Genomic DNA, 19,201 nt, shown 5'->3' with positions numbered 1-19,201 from the left:
GCTACAGTGGTGCCCTGCAAGACGAAAAACTCGCTAGACGAAAGAGTTTTCCATTTTGGAGGTGCTTCGCAAAATGAATTTCCTATGGGCTTGCTTCACAAGATGAAAATGTCTTGCGAGTTCCTGCAGGTTTTTCCCCCTTTTTCTAAGCCGCTAAGCCGCTTATCCGCTAAGCCGCTAATAGCGCTAATCCGATAAGACGTCAATGGGCTTGCTTCGCAAGACGAAAAAACCGCTAGACGAAGAGACTCGCGGAACGGATTCTTTTCGTCTTGCGAGGCACCACTGTATTTTAGGTTTCAATAGCACCCATGTCTTTCATGTAATTTCTTTCCTATGCCTGAAAATTTATAATACCTTGTTACAGAAGACAAGCAAGCACCATACCAGCAGGAAGCTGTGACATGGAACGTGTGGATGGGAAGAATATATACACACACACACACACAATCAATTCATTTATACCCCACCCAACATTTTCTCTGATGGGACTCAATTAAGCTTATAGATTTTTTAAAAATGGAAACCTAGAGCTACACAGTCCACAATTCCTCTCAGTTTGGAACATCAGACTTCACTGTTTTGATAATTTCCTGTGGTCATCCTCTGTGTGTCATGTATATTAAAGAAGCTGCACATCTGAACTTTCCTTTAATGAGGGTAATATTGAAATGCCACTGTCATTTCACTTGAATGTATTATTAATGTTATCTGTAGAATTAATTTTTCACTAGAAGGCTTAAAAATGATTTATTTTTACTTTTGTAAGCCACTTATTTACTCCAATTGGGGCCAATGGTATGATTTTGAGTAGAAAAGCAACCAGTTGCCCACCACCAAAACTGCTTCAGCAGACAGACTCTCAAAGGTGATGTTCTTTTGTTTTAATATTCATACATAGCACAGTGCAGCATCTGGTTTTAAACTTATAAGGCTTAAAGGACAAATGTCTAGAAAACAGACTTAGCAATGACACCTAGCAGTACGTTCCAGATTTTACAGCAAAAGGATCAAGTCTGGATGACAGTAGCACAGCAATACCTTGAGTTTTAAACAGAATGTGCAAATTTGAGCACAGTAGATGCCACTTTGTAGATGCCATTTCAAATCTAGATTTCTTGATGTATTTTATGCAAGAGTACAAGTCTACACCCTAGTCAGCCCTTGTATCTAAGTAGGATAGCCTAGAACACTTTGGTCTATCCCGTAGGTACTTCTATATTGATGCTCCAAAACCCACTTTCTCAGCCATGCTCTGAAGTCACTGCAACAGTATTCTAGGGTTTTCACATCATTTTTTGCTTTGTGAGGACAATTGCTTTTTGTTACCACTCGACATGGCAGTCCAATGGTGACACTTCAGAGTAGAGAAGAAATGAGAATAGGGAACAACTCTGACACCCTGCAATTTGAAAAAGGGCAAATCATGACTCAAAGCACTCTTTTTATAAGCTACTCTGTTTCAGTTTAGTTGTTATGGCCATTTTGTTGTACCGATAGAAGCTAAAAACAAAATTAAATTAAATCGTAAAAGAACTCTGAACTGGAACTGTTGCCATGTTCATGGTGGCTTTGCACAAGATGCTCCATAGCTCATATTATGAGAGATCCAGAGAGCCACAAAACAAACGCTAGTATCCTAATTCAACAATTAAAGCCTCATACATCTAAGCCACTCCTTTCTGACTTAAAATGCATTGCTCCTGCTGATAAGGACTGTTTACTCTGCAGTTCTTTTGCAGTTATAGTATCTGATATTCCATCTAGATGTGAATTCACTTCAATGATTTAATACTATATACTATGGCGTTGGTGGTATAGTAGTGAGCATAGCTGCCTACCAATACTATATATCATCCAGTTTCTTTTCCCTCTGTTCCCATGGCATTATCACTAACCTCTACAGATGAGGAGTCCTGGATCTATTCTGCATTGTATCCTTTCATCCTGCAAAGCCAGAGTTCAACCTTGATAAGGGAGTCCAAATAAAAACATAGCAAATGGGTACCATCATTTGAAGAGCTGTCCCTATGGCAGGCACTTGCATTCTTTTGTAGGAAGATAGGAAGCATCCTTACATCTAATCAAACCTAGCTCAGTTTTATCTGCTGTAGGGATCATGGGCATAGCCAGGATTTGGGGGGGGGGGGGGACACAACCAAAGTCTGACCAAGTCTAGCTGATTAGGAATGAAATGTTCCAACAACAGTTTTAAATTACTTTCTTTTCACCCCCAAGTGCTAAGAAAAAAATCTGTCAACATCTTGTCATTTGAAAACTAGGAAGTTAAATTAAAAATAAACATCAGGGAGTACCTTTCATGATGTTAATGAGTATATTTTGAAAAATGACACCTTTTCCCATCTTATTTTTTAAAAATCTAAACTAAAACAAGTTTTCTTGGATATGCTGAAAACCTTTTCAGCACTTCCTTCTCAAATTCCTCTTTTTTTCCAAAACAGTTTTTCGGTGCACACTCAGTAAGCATAGCCCATTAAGACGCTTCCCTATCATCATCGACCTTAGCCAAGTCTTTACTCTCCGCAAAGTACTGAATGACCAGTCTACAGTACAAGTGGTGCATGGCTGAGCAAGAGAGATAGCCAGTTAGACCCACTGCTGTAGTATCTTAAATTCTGGTGTTCTGCAGAGAATGGCTCACAAATTTCATTGAAGGATGAAATGATATGCTACTTGCATAAGTGTAACAAAAACCTTAGGGGCATTACATATTGCCACACTATCTCTCTATCCCCAAAATCAATTTACAACTTTACAGTTCAACTGATGCTCATATTAATACAGTAAACTCCCTAATGGTTCTTTAACTTTGCTAACTTCTTAAAAGTCTCCAGCTCCCCACCCCACAACACTGCCACCAAGGGGCTAAAAGAGACTACAATCACACCAGCAGAACTTGCCTCAAGTTTTTTAAAAAAAGAAAATAGAGGGTAGTATCTGTTTTTACCTGGAAGGCCACAGGTTCCCCATCCCTACTGAAGGAGTCATTTGTTTCAATACTAATAATTTTAATCTAGCTGGGTAGCGCCAGCTACTTTTAAATTAAGCCATGATGCCAACAAGTGGCGAGAAACATGGAACCCAAGCCAATGCATGCTTCTTCAAAAATAAGTTTGCACACAGTTACAGCCCTAGTATTTGAAACAATGTTATTTGAAATAACACTGTTGGTATCCAGTTAAAAATATTTTAAACCGAAGTATTCGAGAACCTTTCATCCCAATCTCACACAAGTCAGTCAATTCAGTTTATGAAGCAATACAACTGCAGATTTGATCAGCAAAAACACTAACTTTGTAGCAGAACAGTCACGAGTGAAGCACCTTTTGTTTTGTAATTTGGCTATGTGCATTGCACATCACTTTTAGGCTCTACAGGAGCATGGTAGTCGTGGGCTGAGATACAAAGTCAAGCGTGGGGGAAACTGCCCCCCCCAACTACCAAGCACCTCACTGTTTTATTCACAACTCAACACACATAACAACGTTCAGGAGTTCATCCCATGCATTAGGCCAAATGCTCACAGCATCACTCCCCTAGCGCTGCATATCATAGCTGTCAACCTTCCCCTTTTTTGCGGGAAATTCCCTTATTCCAGCGCCGTTTCCCGCTGCTATCCCGGATTGTTAGATATCCCGTAGACTGTCCCCGGGACAGGTGAGGCTGCTGATCCCTTATTTTCAAACCTGAAAGTTGACAACTATGCATATTCCAGTCAGCTTCTCGCCCGGCATGAAACACTACGGAGTTAACACACAAGCCATAAGCAGCGCTGGTTTTCAAATGGCACGGAGTCACGCCTCGGGAAACGCTTGTCCCGGGGCGCCGAGAAACCGATGCCAAAAATCGAGATCACCAAACCGCCACGAGCCTCCTCGCACCTACGGGAAGACGCAAGCCGATTTGTACACCTGGCTGAGCAAAACCTGAAGCTGGATCGAAAAGCAGCAGACTCCCCAAACTCCCTTGAAGCAGAAGGAAATTGCCTAGGCTAGCTCTTTCGGGTGGGTGCAACTTAAAGCGGATCTTGAACTGCTGGATCTCTGCAATTCCGTCTGATCCCTCCCGCTCCCCACCCCCACCCCCGCGAAGGGGACTGACCTGCGGGTGCGGTTGGCGGGGCAGCCCCCCCTGCGCTCCATGGCGGCGGGCACGCAGCTGGTGAGCTCGGTCCAGTCGGCGTGCAGCCCGCAACTCCAGCCGGTGGAGAAGCGCGAGAAGAGCCACGTGTCGCCCTTGTCCCCCTTGTCGCCTGCCGGCGGCGTGGCGGCCCCCGGCCGGTGGCAAGTGCACTTCTTCTGGCCCGCGCGGCAATAGCAGGGCTGCTCGAGGCGGATGTTGCGCACCAGGTGCCTCCCGAAGGTGGTGCCGCCGGTCTTCTGGATGTGCAGGAACACCATCACGTCGCGGCCGCGCATGTCGAAGCGCGCGCGGCGGCACAGCTCCGACAGGCCGAAGGCGGAGCTGCGCCCGGGGGAGCCCGGCGGGCGGGACGGGAGCCCCGCGGGGTCCCCGGAGAAGCGCTGCCTCCGCCGGGCCGGGGGCCCGCCGGCGCCGCAGGGGGAAACGGCCGGAGGATCGGGCGCAGCGGCGGGCGCGCTAAGGCAGCCTCCGCCGGGAGAGGCGTACTGGTAGAGGACGAAGAGGAAGAGCAGCGCCAGGAGCGGCGGCAGCAGCAGCCAGCGGCTCAGCAGCCGCGGCTCTTCCATGGCGCGCGGTGTCGGCGCTCCCTTCACTCTCCGGCTCGGGCTCCCCGGAGCTCCGCCACGCTCCGCTGGGGAGAGCGAGGGTCCCGCGGCGGCGGCGGCGGCGGCGGCGGACGGGGCTTCGGCTGCCTCCGGTGCCCCCGCAGCCCCATGGCGGCGGGAGGGAGCCCCGCGCCCCGTCAGAGGCTGCGCCTCATCCCCTCACGGCGGCTTTGTGACGGCAACCACTGAGAGCTTCGTTCCGCCGTAGTTATGACGACGAGGACATTTACTTTAATATATATATATTTTTAAAAAAACTCCCTCATATAACCGTCGCCTCAGCCACTCAGGCAAAGCGCGAGGCGTCCCCACCAGGTGCGACCCCGGCGCTTCTTCTCACTCGCCGGCGCGCGTCCGTTACTGCCTCGCGCACGACCGTTATCACTCTCTCTTCACAGGGAGAAGGGGGCAGCTTCGCGCGCTTGCCAGCCAACCAACAGAGGGAGGGTCTCCTAAGCGGCCAATAGCGGAGCTCAGCTCGCCGGCAGCAGTAGCCAATAAGAAACCACGGCGAAAGGAGGCGGGGTGATAGTTCTTGGCTCTCTCCGCCCAGGCCCCGCCCACCACCTATAGACTTGGGCGGCCGACGGGTTTTGCGTTGCGCAAGCGCAGTAGATAGAGGGTGGGGGAGCGGGAAAGTGAGTGGTACTAGCTGCTGGGTCTTTGCACGTGGCGAGGATGCTTCTTCTTCGTGTCACTTGCTATGGCTGGAGGAGAAGAATAACCAGCGGTTTGGTTGATTTGATTGACATCCTATGCCCTTTTGTAATGTGGTTCTTTTCTGGGGGGGGTGTTATTTGGTTGTTGTTTTTATTTTGATTATATATGTTGTGGTTTTATATGTTGATATTGTTTTGTGAACTGCCCTGAAACCTCCGGTTATATAGGGCAGTATATAAATTCAATCAATCAATCAATATGTTTGTAGTGAATTATGACCCTTGTGGTCCCTTCTTTTCTTTTCAGTGTACAGTTGGGCACAAAATACACAGGGCAGAAACTGTGCAGTTGGAAAGCTGATAATGTGCAGTTGGAAATATGGAGGAGACAAACTAGATATGTTGTGTATATTTGTTTATTAATCATTTAGCCTGCTCATACAGAGAACCCTGTTTATTGAAACCAAACAAATTCATCAGTCAGAGAAGGCTAGTTGAGATTGATACAGTGAGCCACAAAACATCCACAGAAACTGCCCATTCCTCCCCTGGCTACTAATATTAGAATTCAACAAATCTGCAGGGCATCTCCATCATCCTTCACCAAACACTATTAAATGGACTTTCATGCCTTAGCAGAGGGTATGAGGCTCCTCCAGAATGTTATTTCCTGTCAGTAAGTGGCCCCCAGTCTAATTTTGGGGCTTTAGTATGCCCCATTGTAATTGGCTCAAGCAGTGACGTAGCGTGGATTGTCAGCACCCGGGGCAAGGCAAGTAATTTGCGCCCCCTAACCCGTGGATTTGCGCACCCTAACCTGTGGATTTGCGCACCCTAACCTGTGGATTTGCGCCCCCAACCCTAACCCCCAGATGTTGCGCCCAGTGCGGCCGGCCCCCCCTGCACCCCCCACGCTACGCCACTGGGCTCAAGTCTGCCAGGAAAATGGGTCATTGGGTTATTACTTTGAAGGATCCTTTTAGTTGCCGGCCACACCTGCATACAAGCCACTCACACAAGAGCGTTTGTTCAATAGCTGAGTTCAAGGGGACCTGTTCCCAAATAAATGTTTACTGGATTGCAGCCACTGAGTCTCTTTGTATGGTATGTTCAGCATGGCTAAACCCATTGTTTGCAACTAACTGCGTAGAATAAAGCTGTTGGTGTCAATGCATCTCTCAGGCTCATGCTTGGGAGTCCCCACATTAAAACAAAACAAAAACAAAACTGGGGAGTGATCTGGTGGGGAGTGATCTGTATTGGGACCATGGTATTGGGGAGTGAAAGATTTAAACCCTTACCGCCATGCTATATACTTGCTGAAAATTCTCCCATCTGTTGCTAATAGCAGGTTTGGCAGGGATTTTCGGTGAAGAATGGAAGTGGGGGAGGGTTAAATCTCCTATCCTGTTTGACAGCCATAATCTGGATCAGAGTCCACCACTTCCCTCAGCAGCTACATTTAGGCTGAAAAGACACGTTTAAACCAATGTTGGGATGTTGAATGTGGTTTTAACTGAAGCATGGATTGCTTGGAAAATAAACCTCTCTTCCATTTTCACTCTGGGCCCAACTAGAAATGATCTTATTTATGTGTTTGCTTTTAACATATCTAGTTTTAATATGTTTAAACAGCAGCTAATGGCAGGTGGCAGGGCAAGGGGGAACCTAGGTTTGTGGCATGCAGGGAGGAATGGATCAACCTCTATGGTGCAGTGCCATTGGAATTAGGGTTGCCATATTTCAGAAAGTGAAAATCCGGACACAAAAGTTGTTGAGCTTCGGATATTGAAGTGATTACCACCCAGAAGCTGTCTCCAACAGCCAAATCCCAGCTACCACCCATCTAGGAAATTCTGGACATATGGCAACCCTAACTGGAATGTTCTTCTCCTGAAGCTGCTATTTGTCCCTTGGGACCCTGCACAATGCAATCCTGATCAAACTAGACGCATTCATTGCCATCACACAATGGCCCTCAGCATGCTTAATCTAGGCTTCTGTATCACAAGAATGGCTATGGTAGACATCTGAAGGCAGCCCTGTTTAGGGAAGCTTTTAATGTTTAACAGACCACTGTATTTTAATACTTTGTTGGAAGCCACCCAGAGTGGCTGGGGAAACCGAGCCAGATGGGCAGGGTATAAATAATAAATTATATTATTTATTATTATTATTATTAATAGGGGCATATTGATGATGATTAAGCAGTTGCTGCTGACATTTTGGTTTAATTCATGGGTGCAGAATTCAAATCACTTAAAGGAAAAAGTTTACATTTTTAGTAACTCAAGAAGGGCAGACTTCAGTCTTTTCAGACTGAGGACTAACCTTTAGTTTAAACATGCCACTGGGGGACTTATGTCTTAATTGGTAACTTTTTTTGCAATAATGCTGGTACTGCAACCGACCTGTGATCCAGTAGCAGTGGGTCCCCGCTCACCAACTGAAAAATCAATATCCTATCTTATACACACCCATTGTACATACTCTCTGTGCTACACAAGCACATATCTTTCCATGCGTGAATTTAACTTAGGAGACCTTTAATGATTTAATAATAAAGGGAAATATAAGGCTGAATCAATAAATCCATTTCCATTACATATGCAATAGCTTACAGCAGCACTTTCAGACTCTTTCCTTCATGTGTAGCAACTTTGAACATTGATTTTTAAAGCTGTCTTCTCAGTAGATGATAATCAGTGCTGCATGTAAATCATAAAAATGGGAAATTGTACTTATCCAGATTAATTGAAATGGACATAAAATATCAGTCTGCATGATTGTAAAGTAGTACGAATGTTCATCCTAATTATATTTTGTATAAATAATTACAAGGAATATGGATGAATTTACACAGTGCATTTGATATTCTGGAAAATGACTTGAAATTGCCTCAACAATTTCTAAAAGGAATATTACAGATTTATACTAACTGAGAGGCAGCTGTGCTGTCTACAAAAAAGAACCAAACCTTGTGGCACCTTAAAGATTAATAGTCAGGGGTTGCCAACATTTCTGAAACCATGAGCACATCTGTAAACTAGAGAAATATGTCAGCACAACACACATGACACAACCAAGCAGAAGGCCTCAAGGCAAGTTTAGCAGCAGAGTGAGTTTGACAATAGGGTGAGGAGGCCATGAAAAACTACTCTGCCCCTTCTTTCCTTGACATAAACAAATTTCAAATTTCAGAGTAACTTGATAAATGGAAGGGGGGAACGAATAGTTGTTCAAGTAGAAAGCCAACAGGGCTGTGTAGCTAGGACCAGCCCAAGCTGGCTATGCCCTCCAAGGGAATAGGGATGCATGTCTCCATCTAAAGCCACTGATAGTTGCATGTAACTACTTGTACACAGAGAGAGTTTGGTCACAGTTAATTGATTTTTAATTAGCTGTGTAAAAAGGTTGCAGCTCTCCCCTCTGCCCTCTGCATGCAGCAGACCAATAAATAAGCCATTTAACCGGAGGGTTTTGTATTAACATCCAAATTGCAAACATATTTCTCTAAAAGTAAGTCCCATTTATATCAATAGGCTATTCTTTTAAGCTCCTTGTTTGGAAGCAAATTGCATTGAAATTAATGGATGCTTTTTCTTTGTAAATGTCGTTTATGGGTGAGGTGTATATCTGCTGGCCACGGTTTTTGTTTTGATAACTGCATAGTGAATAGTGAATTAAAATAATCAACTAAGAGCACAACCTGACCTCTGATGTTGATGGCATGTGGGAAAGGATGATTAAGATAAAATGCAGGATCCTCCCTGTAGGTGGAGCAGAGCACAGACGTCCAAGTGTCCCTTTTTTCCAGGGACAGTCCCGGATTTACAGAAGCAGTCCTGGTTTCTGATTTGATCCTGGAATGTCCCGCTTTTCCCAAGGACGTCCCTATATTCATTGGAGGAATGTTGGAGGGTATGACAGCACCATTAGAGACGTGGGACGCCATGGGCATAGCCAGGCTTTTTGCTGGGGGGGGCAGGTATTTTGTTAGGGGGGCAGAACCTCAGTTATCTATGTATTTATATTGATTTTTATTGATTGGGGGGCAGCTGCCCCTCCCTACCCCCCTTGGCTATGCCCATGTGGGGTGTACATCTCATTTAACTCATTAGCACTTAGACTAGCATAGGATTGTGCTACATGTTGCAGTTTTTTCCTGTACCTGTCTGATGTACTGGTATTTGGCTGAAGATCAGGGTTATCTTGGTGTCCTCCTTCCTCATATGTTAAAATCTGTTTCCACAAATAAAGTTTTCTTTTTACCGCACATGCTGATAAAGCTTCAGCTTTATTTCCCTTTAATGTAACCCTTACCGTTAAGTATACTGCAGTCACTATGATTTATACTAAGTGGTTGGACCTTATTAAGACTCCTTCATTAATCATGTCTTCTGAACACAGAAATAGCTTTAGCAATAATTTTTTATCCCCACGACTGTCTGTTGTGCAACCGGTTTTAAAACGTTTCTTTAATTGTATTATTCTGCCAAAATATTTTTCAGCTGCAATCCATCAACCAGTTAAGCTAGAGCATTTGGCTATTAGCTTAAATCCACAGTTTCTAGTTTGGGTGAAACAGGAAGCCAAAAATTGGGTCAGATCAAATTTCAGAGCCCCATTTACTTCCATTTATTACGTAAGAAAAAAGGGCAAGTATTGCACCTGTTTTCCTATCCCACCCAGTACATCTGCCTGCAATGCCACCAACCACATACATGACCCATATACAAAAACTACGGCATGCATACACTCAGATCACACAGTTGGTTTTTCAGGTAAGACTCAGAATCAGCCATACGATCTGAGCCTATGTACTTCTGATTTTAAATGTGTAGGTATTGTTCAAATGTTGTGTCCCTCTGCAAGTGGGTAGTGGCATCAGAGGTGGAGCAGACATCCTAGGTAAGTAGGAAGGCAATGCAAACTCTTGTTCATGCGTCTTCTGTGCCATGGGGGGGAGGCGTGACTGGGACTATACCATCCTGTACTGTGGAAACTGTCTTTTAGATGTACCTTCATTGTTGACTTGTTTACAAAACTACAAAATATACTAATCCACACAAAACGTACTACATACAATTCTTACAATATGCACTCTATGTCTCAAACAGATCAAAAGTACCCAATTTGAACATGTCATTATTTATTAGTAGTAGTAGGACCTTCATCATAATTAAAGGTAAAGGTAAAGGTACCCCTGCCCGTACGGGCCAGTCTTGACAGACTCTGGGGTTGTGCGCCCATCTCACTTAAGAGGCCAGGGGCCAGCGCTGTCCGGAGACACTTCTGGGTCACGTGGCCAGCGTGACATCGCTGCTCTGGCGAGCCAGAGCCGCACACAGAAACGCCGTTTACCTTCCCGCTGGTAAGCGGTCCCTATTTATCTACTTGCACCCGGAGGTGCTTTCGAACTGCTAGGTTGGCAGGCGCTGGGACCGAGCAGCGGGAGCGCACCCCGCCGCAGGGATTCGAACCGCCGACCTTTCGATCGGCAAGTCCTAGGCGCTGAGGCTTTAACCCACAGCGCCACCTGCGTCCCATTTCATCATAATTAAAATTACTTTAATGTATTAGGAAGCAGAAGAAAATTAATAGCGTCCATGAGTTGAGAATATGACACAGTGTTCCGCTAAAGTTTACTACCTGAATGATGATATTGACTGGGCGGCAACTATTCAAGGACTATTAGATTCAATTCATATATATACACTTAATTTTGTTTCTTGGTTTCCTTGCCACTCTTGTACATTATTTGTCTAAATACAGTGGTACCTCGGGTTAAGAACTTAATTCGTTCTGGAGGTCTGTTCTTAACCTGAAACTGTTCTTAACCTGAGGTACCACTTTAGCTAATGGGGCCTCCTGCTGCTGCCGCACCGCCGCTGCACGATTTCAGTTCTCATCCTGAAGCAAAGTTCTTAACCCGGGGTACTGTTTCTGGGTTAGCGGAGTCTGTAACCTGAAGCGTCTGTAACCCAAGGTACCACTGTAGTATAAACACTGACAACTGGGAAATACTGGCCTGTGGGCACTCCAATTGGAGAATAGCTTTTACCAAAGATGTCATGGACTCCGAAGATGCTCAAACTCAGGATGATAGGTAGAAACGCAGTAAGAGGAAGGCGTATTTGGCAAACCCTCACCTTGATCAACTCCTGCGTGGAAGTTGATCAACAGCCACTTCCGGACTCACTGTTAAGACCGTGTTTATGGAAGATGCTCGGCTACGAGGGATCGCCAAAGATGAAGAAAGAAGGAGGTTCTCATCGCACCACCTCCAGCTGCGCTTTACGGGCACAGCTGAGAGGGGCTTGAAGTACCAAACACGCTTTGCTTTCCGCATCAGGTCCCCGACCTATCACCAATATACTACGGATCCATCGACAACAATACGTCCGTAAACATGTTAAATTAACTGAAAACAGCTTGCAGATACTTAATTGGCTTAGGATTTTATTTAAGTTAAGTGCTGAATTAATAGGTTTAATTTCATAATGTGAAGATCTAAGGATGTTAATGTTTAAGTTAAATTATTTTAAGAACTATGATTTGGAAAACCGTTAAAAGGACATGCAGTGAAATTCAACCAAGGGGAAGCGGGGAAGTCACTAAACAATGTATTTTTTAATAAGGTTATGATTTATGTTTGTTTGCTCTATGTGTTTGTTTGTTTATAATGTTGTGAAAAGCAAAAAAAAATAAAAAATTTTTGACAACAATACGTCCGCACTACCAATAACGCGGATCTGCGCCGCGAGAGTTGCGCGGCCTCGCGTTGGGGAAGCTCAGCATCTTATAACGGTTCTCGTTCGGTCGGCCCCGCCCCCTCCCTCCAGGCCCCGCCCCCTCCTCCTCCGGCTGTTGCGTTCGTCTCCGATTGGAGCTTTCCCGCGGACCAATGGGAAGAGCGGGGCCGCGATCCTACGGGAAAGAAGCGGGCGGGGCCTGGACTGGAAGCGAGCGCAGCGATTGGACGGGGCGGCAGGGCCGGGGGGCGGAGCCCGCTGTCGGGCCGCCGCCTGTGCGTGGCAGCCGCTCTGAGGGGATTCTGGCGACGCGGGCCATGGCGAAGAAGGTGGCCGGGGTGCCGGCGCTGGTGGCCGGGGTGCTGGTGCTCGGCTTGTGGCCGCGCGGCGCCGAGAGCTCCCCGAGGAAGGCGGTGGCCGCCCGTTTGGCGGCGAAGTGGCCGGCGACTCCGTTGCTGCTGGAGGCCAGGTGAGGGGACGAGGGAGAGGGTTACTTCAGGGGGCAGCTGAGGGGCACCTCCAAAAGGGGGCGAGGGGTGACCCGCCTCAGGAACAAGGAGACTAAGGGGAAAGGTTGACCTCGGGATCTGCTTGCCTCATGGGTGCGCCTGCCCTGGGTGGGGAGATCGACTTGGAATCCTCAGCTCCCAGCATCCCTGATTCTAGGAGACCTCGAGGGTCATCTAGTCCAGTGTTTCCCAACCTTGTGCCTCCAGCTGTTTTTGGACTACAATTCCCATCATCCCTTGCCACTGGTCTTGCTAGTCAGGGATGATGGGAGTTGTAGTTCAAAAAACAGCTGGAGGCACAAGGTTGGGAAACACTGATCTAGTCCAGTGTTTCCCAACCTTGTGCCTCCAGCTGTTTTTGGACTACAATTCCCATCATCCCTTGCCACTGGTCTTGCTAGTCAGGGATGATGGGAGTTGTAGTTCAAAAACAGCTGGAGGCACAAGGTTGGGAAACACCCCCTCTGCCCTGCAGGAATCTTTTGCCTAAGGAAGAATGGACAAAATTTAACGATTATTTAGCTAAATTTGTTAAGTTAAACTAGTTAGAAATAGCTTGCAGGCAACAAATTGTTGTTGTTTTTTAATACATATTTATTAAAGTTTTTTGAATACAAATACATAAATAATAAACAACATTACTTATATCATAACATAGTTTCGTCACTTCTTTGGACTCCCTCACATCTCCCGCTCCCACTTGCATGGTTACAAGAAATTTTTTTCCAAGCAAATTACCCACTTGTTTACAATATTATCTCCGCTCATTTAAATAAAATCTAACAATTCTCCAAAAAATTTATATTTTCCTTATTCTCACTTATCGTCAAAATCAGATCTAATTCAGTGGTAGGCAGTTATTTATGATCTAGCATCCTTCTTAGCATTCAACCAAATTACAATATTTTTGTAAATAAATCTTGAATTTCCTCCAGTCCTCCTCAACCCTCTCTTCTCCCAAGTCTCGGATTCTACCAGTCATTTCGGCCAGTTGCATATAGTCCATCAGCTGCATCTGCCACTCTTCCAGTGTGGATAGATCTTGAGTTTTCCAATTCTTAGCGATGAGTATCCTTGCTGCCGTTGTTGCATACATAAAAAATGTTCGGTCCTTATTTAACACCTTCTGGCCGACAATACCCAGAAGGAAGGCCTCTGGTTTCTTAGTAAAGGTATACTTAAATACCTTCTTCAGCTCATTATATATCATTTCCCAGAAGGCCTTCACTTTAGGGCAGGTCCACCAGAGGTGAAAGAATGTTCCTTCATGTTCTTTACATTTACAACATTTATTATCAGACAAATGGTATATTTTGGCAAGTTTAACTGGGGTCATGTACCATCTATATATCATTTTCATTACATTTTCCTTCAGAGCATTACATGCAGTGAAGTTCAGCCCAATGAGCAGGCAACAAATTGGCTTAGGAATTTATTTAAGTGATGTTTAACATGTACAATTTCGAATTGAAAAGAGATAAGAATGTTAATGGACTAAGTTAAGTTTATAAGAATTAAGATTTGGAAAGCCGTTATAAGGATATGCATGGAAATTCAACCAAGGGGAAGCGAGGAAGTCACTTAACAATGTTAATAAGTGTAATTTTAATAAGGTTATGATTTATGTTTGTGTATAATTTTGTGAAACTTAATAAAAAAATTGGGGGGGGGGAAGCAATCTTTTGCCTAACATGGGACTCGAACCTGCAGCCCTCATGCCCTACCTGTTGAGCCACAAACTCGGCTTCCCAGGTGTCAGGTACAACTCCTATCATCATCCCTGGCCCTGTGAGCGAGGGATGCTGGGAGTTGTAGTCCGGCAACAGCTGGGGTACCCAAGGTTAAGAAGCGCTGGACTGTGCAACCTCCAACCAGATCTCCTGGTGGGAATCCAGAGGGGATTGGGAATCACACCTCTCCCGGCTGGGGCTGTTGGACACCGAGGGAAAAGGACGTCAGGGCAGTCCAATTGGGAGAAGTGGAGACTTCCGGTGCCAGGGAGTGTAGTGTAGTGGTTAGAGCAGCCTTTATCAGCCTTATGCCCTTGGGCTGCAGACACCATCAGCTCCAGATAGTGCACCTGGCAGGAGCTGGTAGACGTTGTAGTTCCAGCAACATCTTGAGGGTGCCAGGCTGGTGAAGTCTGGAGAGACTCCTTCTGAAATACTCAGCCTTGAAGGTCACACTTTCACCTACCTCACAAGGCTATTGTGAGGAGAAGGGAGGGGCAATGAATGCTGCCTTGGAACTAACTTGTAGGAAAGTTGTGATATACATAAGATGAATGTTGTGATGTATGTAACATTAGTTGTCCATGGAAGTCCATAATTTCAATTGATTTAGGGTCGTTTCCTTGAAAATCCATTGGAGTTTATGGAATGATTTAAGGGCCTGTCCCAAAGATTTTAATGGCATTTTAGGGAGATTGTTCCAGAGAAAGTGTCTTGGAGTTGTAATCATAAACCAAATAAGCACCCCTACATTCCAGCCCTTTTATAGTATTCGTATGAGTTCATTTGCCTTATTGCTATCTCCATTAAGAACGTGTAGCCATGTGGTAAACTACTGATGTCAGATATCTTATATATCCAGCAGTATCAAAAATAACAAGAAACAAGTATGGGTCTTCTGCATCTGGCATGCCCATGAATCTTGTTCCCATGCCATAACATGCCAAAGTGATGTACTGTAAGAAGCTTATTTCAAATAATTCTACATGTCATCAGTAACAACCTCAAGATGGTTGATCTTTATATTCCAGCAATTTGACCAATGTTGCCACACCGTGTGCACGCTGCATATAACTATGTAAAAAATTTCCCACCTCCTTTTTTATGCTGTCATTAAAATAGAAGAAAATGAATTGGTGTGTTTAAATAGCATTATTTTCTGCTATGTTAAACCAGAAATGTTACTTGCTATTTAAGCTTATGAGTGGTCTTCAGTTTGGCATCCTGCTCCTTTTCCTGCCACCCCCAAAATAGATTCATTTGAATTTGTGTTGTGTCTTAGTAATAAATAATCCAGTAGTTACTCCATGTCTTCTGGGACTGTGCCTTTTTACCACAATTTGAGACAAAATCCTATTCCAAACAAACTTTTCATTGCAGAATTTGCACATAAGTAGATTTAGGCATAGCCCTTCTAGGACTTTGTCACCTGCGCAGCAGTAAACAATGTCCTCCACTATACCATTTTGTTTCTATAAAATAAGAAACGTTTCTGTTGTATAAAATATCATAAAGAACAAACCTTGTTTACAACTCATGGTATGTCTGAAGTAAGGCAAACTATAGACCTGGGTTTGGATGACAAATTAAGCCAAATTATAACTCAGCCCTGAGGAGTGGGAACCTGTGCGTTTGCGCTAAGCCATGGTTTGCTGTGGCATTACATGCAAATGAGTCACTCTGTGAAAAAATACACAACTTCTGAGCCATTAGGAAACATCAAGAATGGTTAGATCATGTAACACAGTTATTGTACATGGTGGTATGGATATCACATAATTTAAAAATAAAATAAATAAAATACATTTATGTGGTTAAAACTTACTAGTTTAATCTGTGCAACATCAGAACTTAATTCCAATTGTATATGATTCAGAGTTTTCCTTAGCAATGAACATTCAATATACCTCTTGTACAATACCATAAAATTTTGCACTGTATGTGCTACATGTATGGAGGAATGAGGCAACATAACTTGCATGTCTCATCATACTCAGTTTTCATCCACTCATTTTACAGTACAGGCCTGCCTGCTGAGCTCATGGGTGACTGAATGTCTTTAAAGTCATTCAGAGTTAATTGTATAAATCCACTTTCACTGGTGTACTTGCTGAGTGTGCTAGGGTGTCATATGTACATAGCAATTCTAAGTAAGTTTAATCAGAAATAAGTCCTAAATTTAACAGGATTTATTCTCAATAAATATGTTTAAGATTGCAGCTTTTACCTCAGTTTCCTCTCTGTAAAGTGAGAATTACATCCTGCAAGCTTAATTTGAGCAAGTGCTATACTGTATAACTGAATGAAAACATCTCTGCCTTAGTTGTTCAGTCTGCATTGTTTTTAAATCAATCTTTAATTGTTTTTGGACTTAAGAAAAACCTGTCTAAGCTGTTTTTATTATATATTTGTGAATTTCCTTAAGGGGCATGTAGAAGGGGATTCATTAATCAATTAATTAATAGGTTGACAGCTTAATACAAAATATACTTCCGGGGATCCAGTGCTCTGGCTATGTAGATTATGTCTTGTTATTGGTTGGTGACATGGGTTATTATTCTGCACAATGTTTGCTATGTAGTGTTGTTCTACTTATCTCAAAGGACTTCTACAATTTTGGGGTGAGAAGTAAATTATGTCTTTAAATCATTTAGGCTTTTTCAAACACTTAGGGAGAATTGGCATAGCAACATCTTCTGGGATGTGTGAGGTTAGGATCCAGCAGATCCCTAGTTGAGCTGGGAGGTTCCCAGTGGATCTGGGCTACACCTGCTTGGCTTCTTCATCCTGCTCAGCTGGAGATACACTGACATATCACCCCCATCTGTCTTAGCTGGATCCCACCTTACTGAGTTGAGTTCAGTGGATCTTAAAATGGCATAAGCCTTGAAAAATGAGTTTTCTAGAGACACAGTGGGGTCAGTACTGGAGAGGGAGACTAAAGCTTGACCTTGCTGGGATAAATTAAACCAGCAAAAAGAGTGGTGTAATTCAAACACAATTTTAAAGACTTGTTCCTCCTCTGCCAGGTTTAGGCGGGCTATGCTAGCTGAATGGAGTTTGGATCCGGTGTAATTTTTGCACCAGCTTAACTGATGCCAGCTGCTTGTGTATAGGATCACTCACTTGGGCTTCTTCTCAAAATGTTTGTTTGTGTCTTATGAGCTATACTAATGGATAAATTATTACACACATTTTTAACAGTGAATTCATTGCAGAAGAAGGCAATGAGCAATTCTGGCAGTTTTTGGAAACGGTGAAAGAATTAACATTATACAGGAAAGGAGGTAAGTTGTGCTTGTTGTCTGTATCTAGACTGGCAGACCTTTCTGTAACTTGTACTGTGTAATAGTGTTAATAGTGTGCATGCTTTCAACCAAGAGTGGTTAACCTGGGACTCTCCAGTTGTTGTTGGTTTACAACTCTCCCACCATCCTTGCTGGCTGGAGCTGATGGGAGGTTTTGGGTTTTTAAAAACTTGGTCTGTATGTTGTGTTTTAGGAATTTTTTATTCTTTTTTATGCAAACCACTTAGAGATTTGATTATATTAAGCAATAAAATATGTTATAGATAAATAGTTCAACAACATCTGAAGTGTCGTTTTAAATGCACAGTGTATTCTGCAACCTGTCCTTAGTAGCGGTTCACTTTCTGGTTTCTTCACGTTAAAATAAGAACGCTGAGACAGTCCAAGACATGTTGATGCCTGAAGTAGAAAATCAGAATGATATCCTCCCTTCCAAAAATCCATTGCATAAAGTAGGCTGCCTTGCCCTGGCTGATACCTGGACTTTGCAGTCAGCCACTGATTAGACTGATGGATAGCATGGACATGTCCTTTTCAGTGGTGGGTCTGCACCTCTGAAACTTATTTCCTCAGCAGATATGTAGGGCCTCCTGTTCTAAGAAGAAGAAAAAATATTTTTATTTCAGTCTCTCTTATTCATCATGATATTGGAATTGCTGTTGCTCAATTTTTAGGGGTGTTAACGCGGTTTAATCTGTTTATTTTGGCTATTACGTTTTCATGGATTCTGTAGGTGATTATGCCTTACAAAGTGGTATGTAAATGTAGTAAGTAAGTAAGTAAGTAAGTAAATAAATAAATAAATAAATAAAGGCTTTAAAAAATATTTGCCCAAACCTTTTTCATGCCCCCATCCTTATTTACATTCTGCATCATCTTCTTAGTTATCAGAGATCTTTTAAAAAAGATTTCTGATCTAAGCATCCCAGCATTTGTTGGTGGGGAGGGGAAGCAGCATGAAGGAGAGTCTTAATTTTGGCCTTATGAGTGAGCCTTGCCACTTGGCAATTTCATAATGTCATATCCGGGTTCATCCTCTTTTCTATTCACCACATGGAGTTACTGATAAATGTGTAGGTACAGCATTTTTGTATCTATAATAACCCAGAGCTCTTTTCTGCAGCACATCAAAAGAGGCGACTGAAAGTTTTGTTTCTGTTTGTAACAATCCATAGTTCCCCATTACCTTCAAACTTGGAGAAAAGTGGTTTGCTTAAACTCTTGCTAGTGAGAGCAAACAAGAATCAAACAATAGTTTCAGATTCTTATTTACTAATTAGCTAAAACAATGTTCTCCAAGTTTAGATGTAGCAGTGAATTAAACATTGCATGCTAATTTTAATTATGTCCAGTTCTTTGGGCACATCACAACATTGTTTTTGGGGATTTATATTCCTCCTTTAAATGCCCATGGTGGCTTCCATGAAATATTTTTTTTTAAAAGAAAACATTTCCACAGAAGGGGGCGTCT

General features: G+C 43.6%; 2 protein-coding genes and 1 long non-coding RNA gene across 6 annotated transcripts in view; 2 read left to right on the top strand and 1 right to left on the bottom strand.

Annotated features, from left to right (window-relative positions):
• Nucleotides 1-5,329, bottom strand: part of HS6ST3 (heparan sulfate 6-O-sulfotransferase 3) — a 161,166-nt gene extending 155,837 nt beyond the window's left edge. Inside the window, exon 1 of the mRNA XM_079972879.1 lies at nucleotides 4,123-5,329. Within this exon, the coding sequence (XP_079829005.1) occupies nucleotides 4,123-4,730 (608 nt within the window). The 5' untranslated portion in view covers nucleotides 4,731-5,329. The remainder of the gene's footprint in view (nucleotides 1-4,122) is intronic.
• A 399-nt stretch (nucleotides 5,330-5,728) lies between these two features.
• Nucleotides 5,729-6,598, top strand: LOC307215561. The gene is made up of 2 exons (XR_013838578.1): nucleotides 5,729-6,165; nucleotides 6,362-6,598. It is a non-coding gene; the product is annotated as an uncharacterized lncRNA (long non-coding RNA).
• Nucleotides 6,599-12,455: 5,857 nt separating this feature from the next.
• Nucleotides 12,456-19,201, top strand: part of UGGT2 (UDP-glucose glycoprotein glucosyltransferase 2) — an 82,647-nt gene continuing 75,901 nt past the window's right edge. For 2 of the 4 annotated variants that reach the window (XR_013837847.1, XM_079972426.1), the window contains exons 1-2: nucleotides 12,464-12,652; nucleotides 17,627-17,709. Coding sequence is in view for 2 of the 4 variants with exons in the window: in XM_079972426.1 (XP_079828552.1) it covers nucleotides 12,501-12,652; nucleotides 17,627-17,709 (235 nt within the window). In the remaining 2 variants the exon portion in view is untranslated. Of the gene's footprint in view, nucleotides 12,653-17,626; nucleotides 17,710-19,201 lie in introns of those variants that run through there. The other 2 variants (XM_079972428.1, XM_079972427.1) reach the window with 2 other exon arrangements.

This window comes from Podarcis cretensis, assembly GCF_951804945.1.
Source record: "Podarcis cretensis genome assembly, chromosome: 4".
In the NCBI taxonomy this organism is placed as follows: domain Eukaryota; kingdom Metazoa; phylum Chordata; class Lepidosauria; order Squamata; family Lacertidae; genus Podarcis; species Podarcis cretensis.
This window is presented reverse-complemented; position numbering and strand designations above follow the sequence as displayed.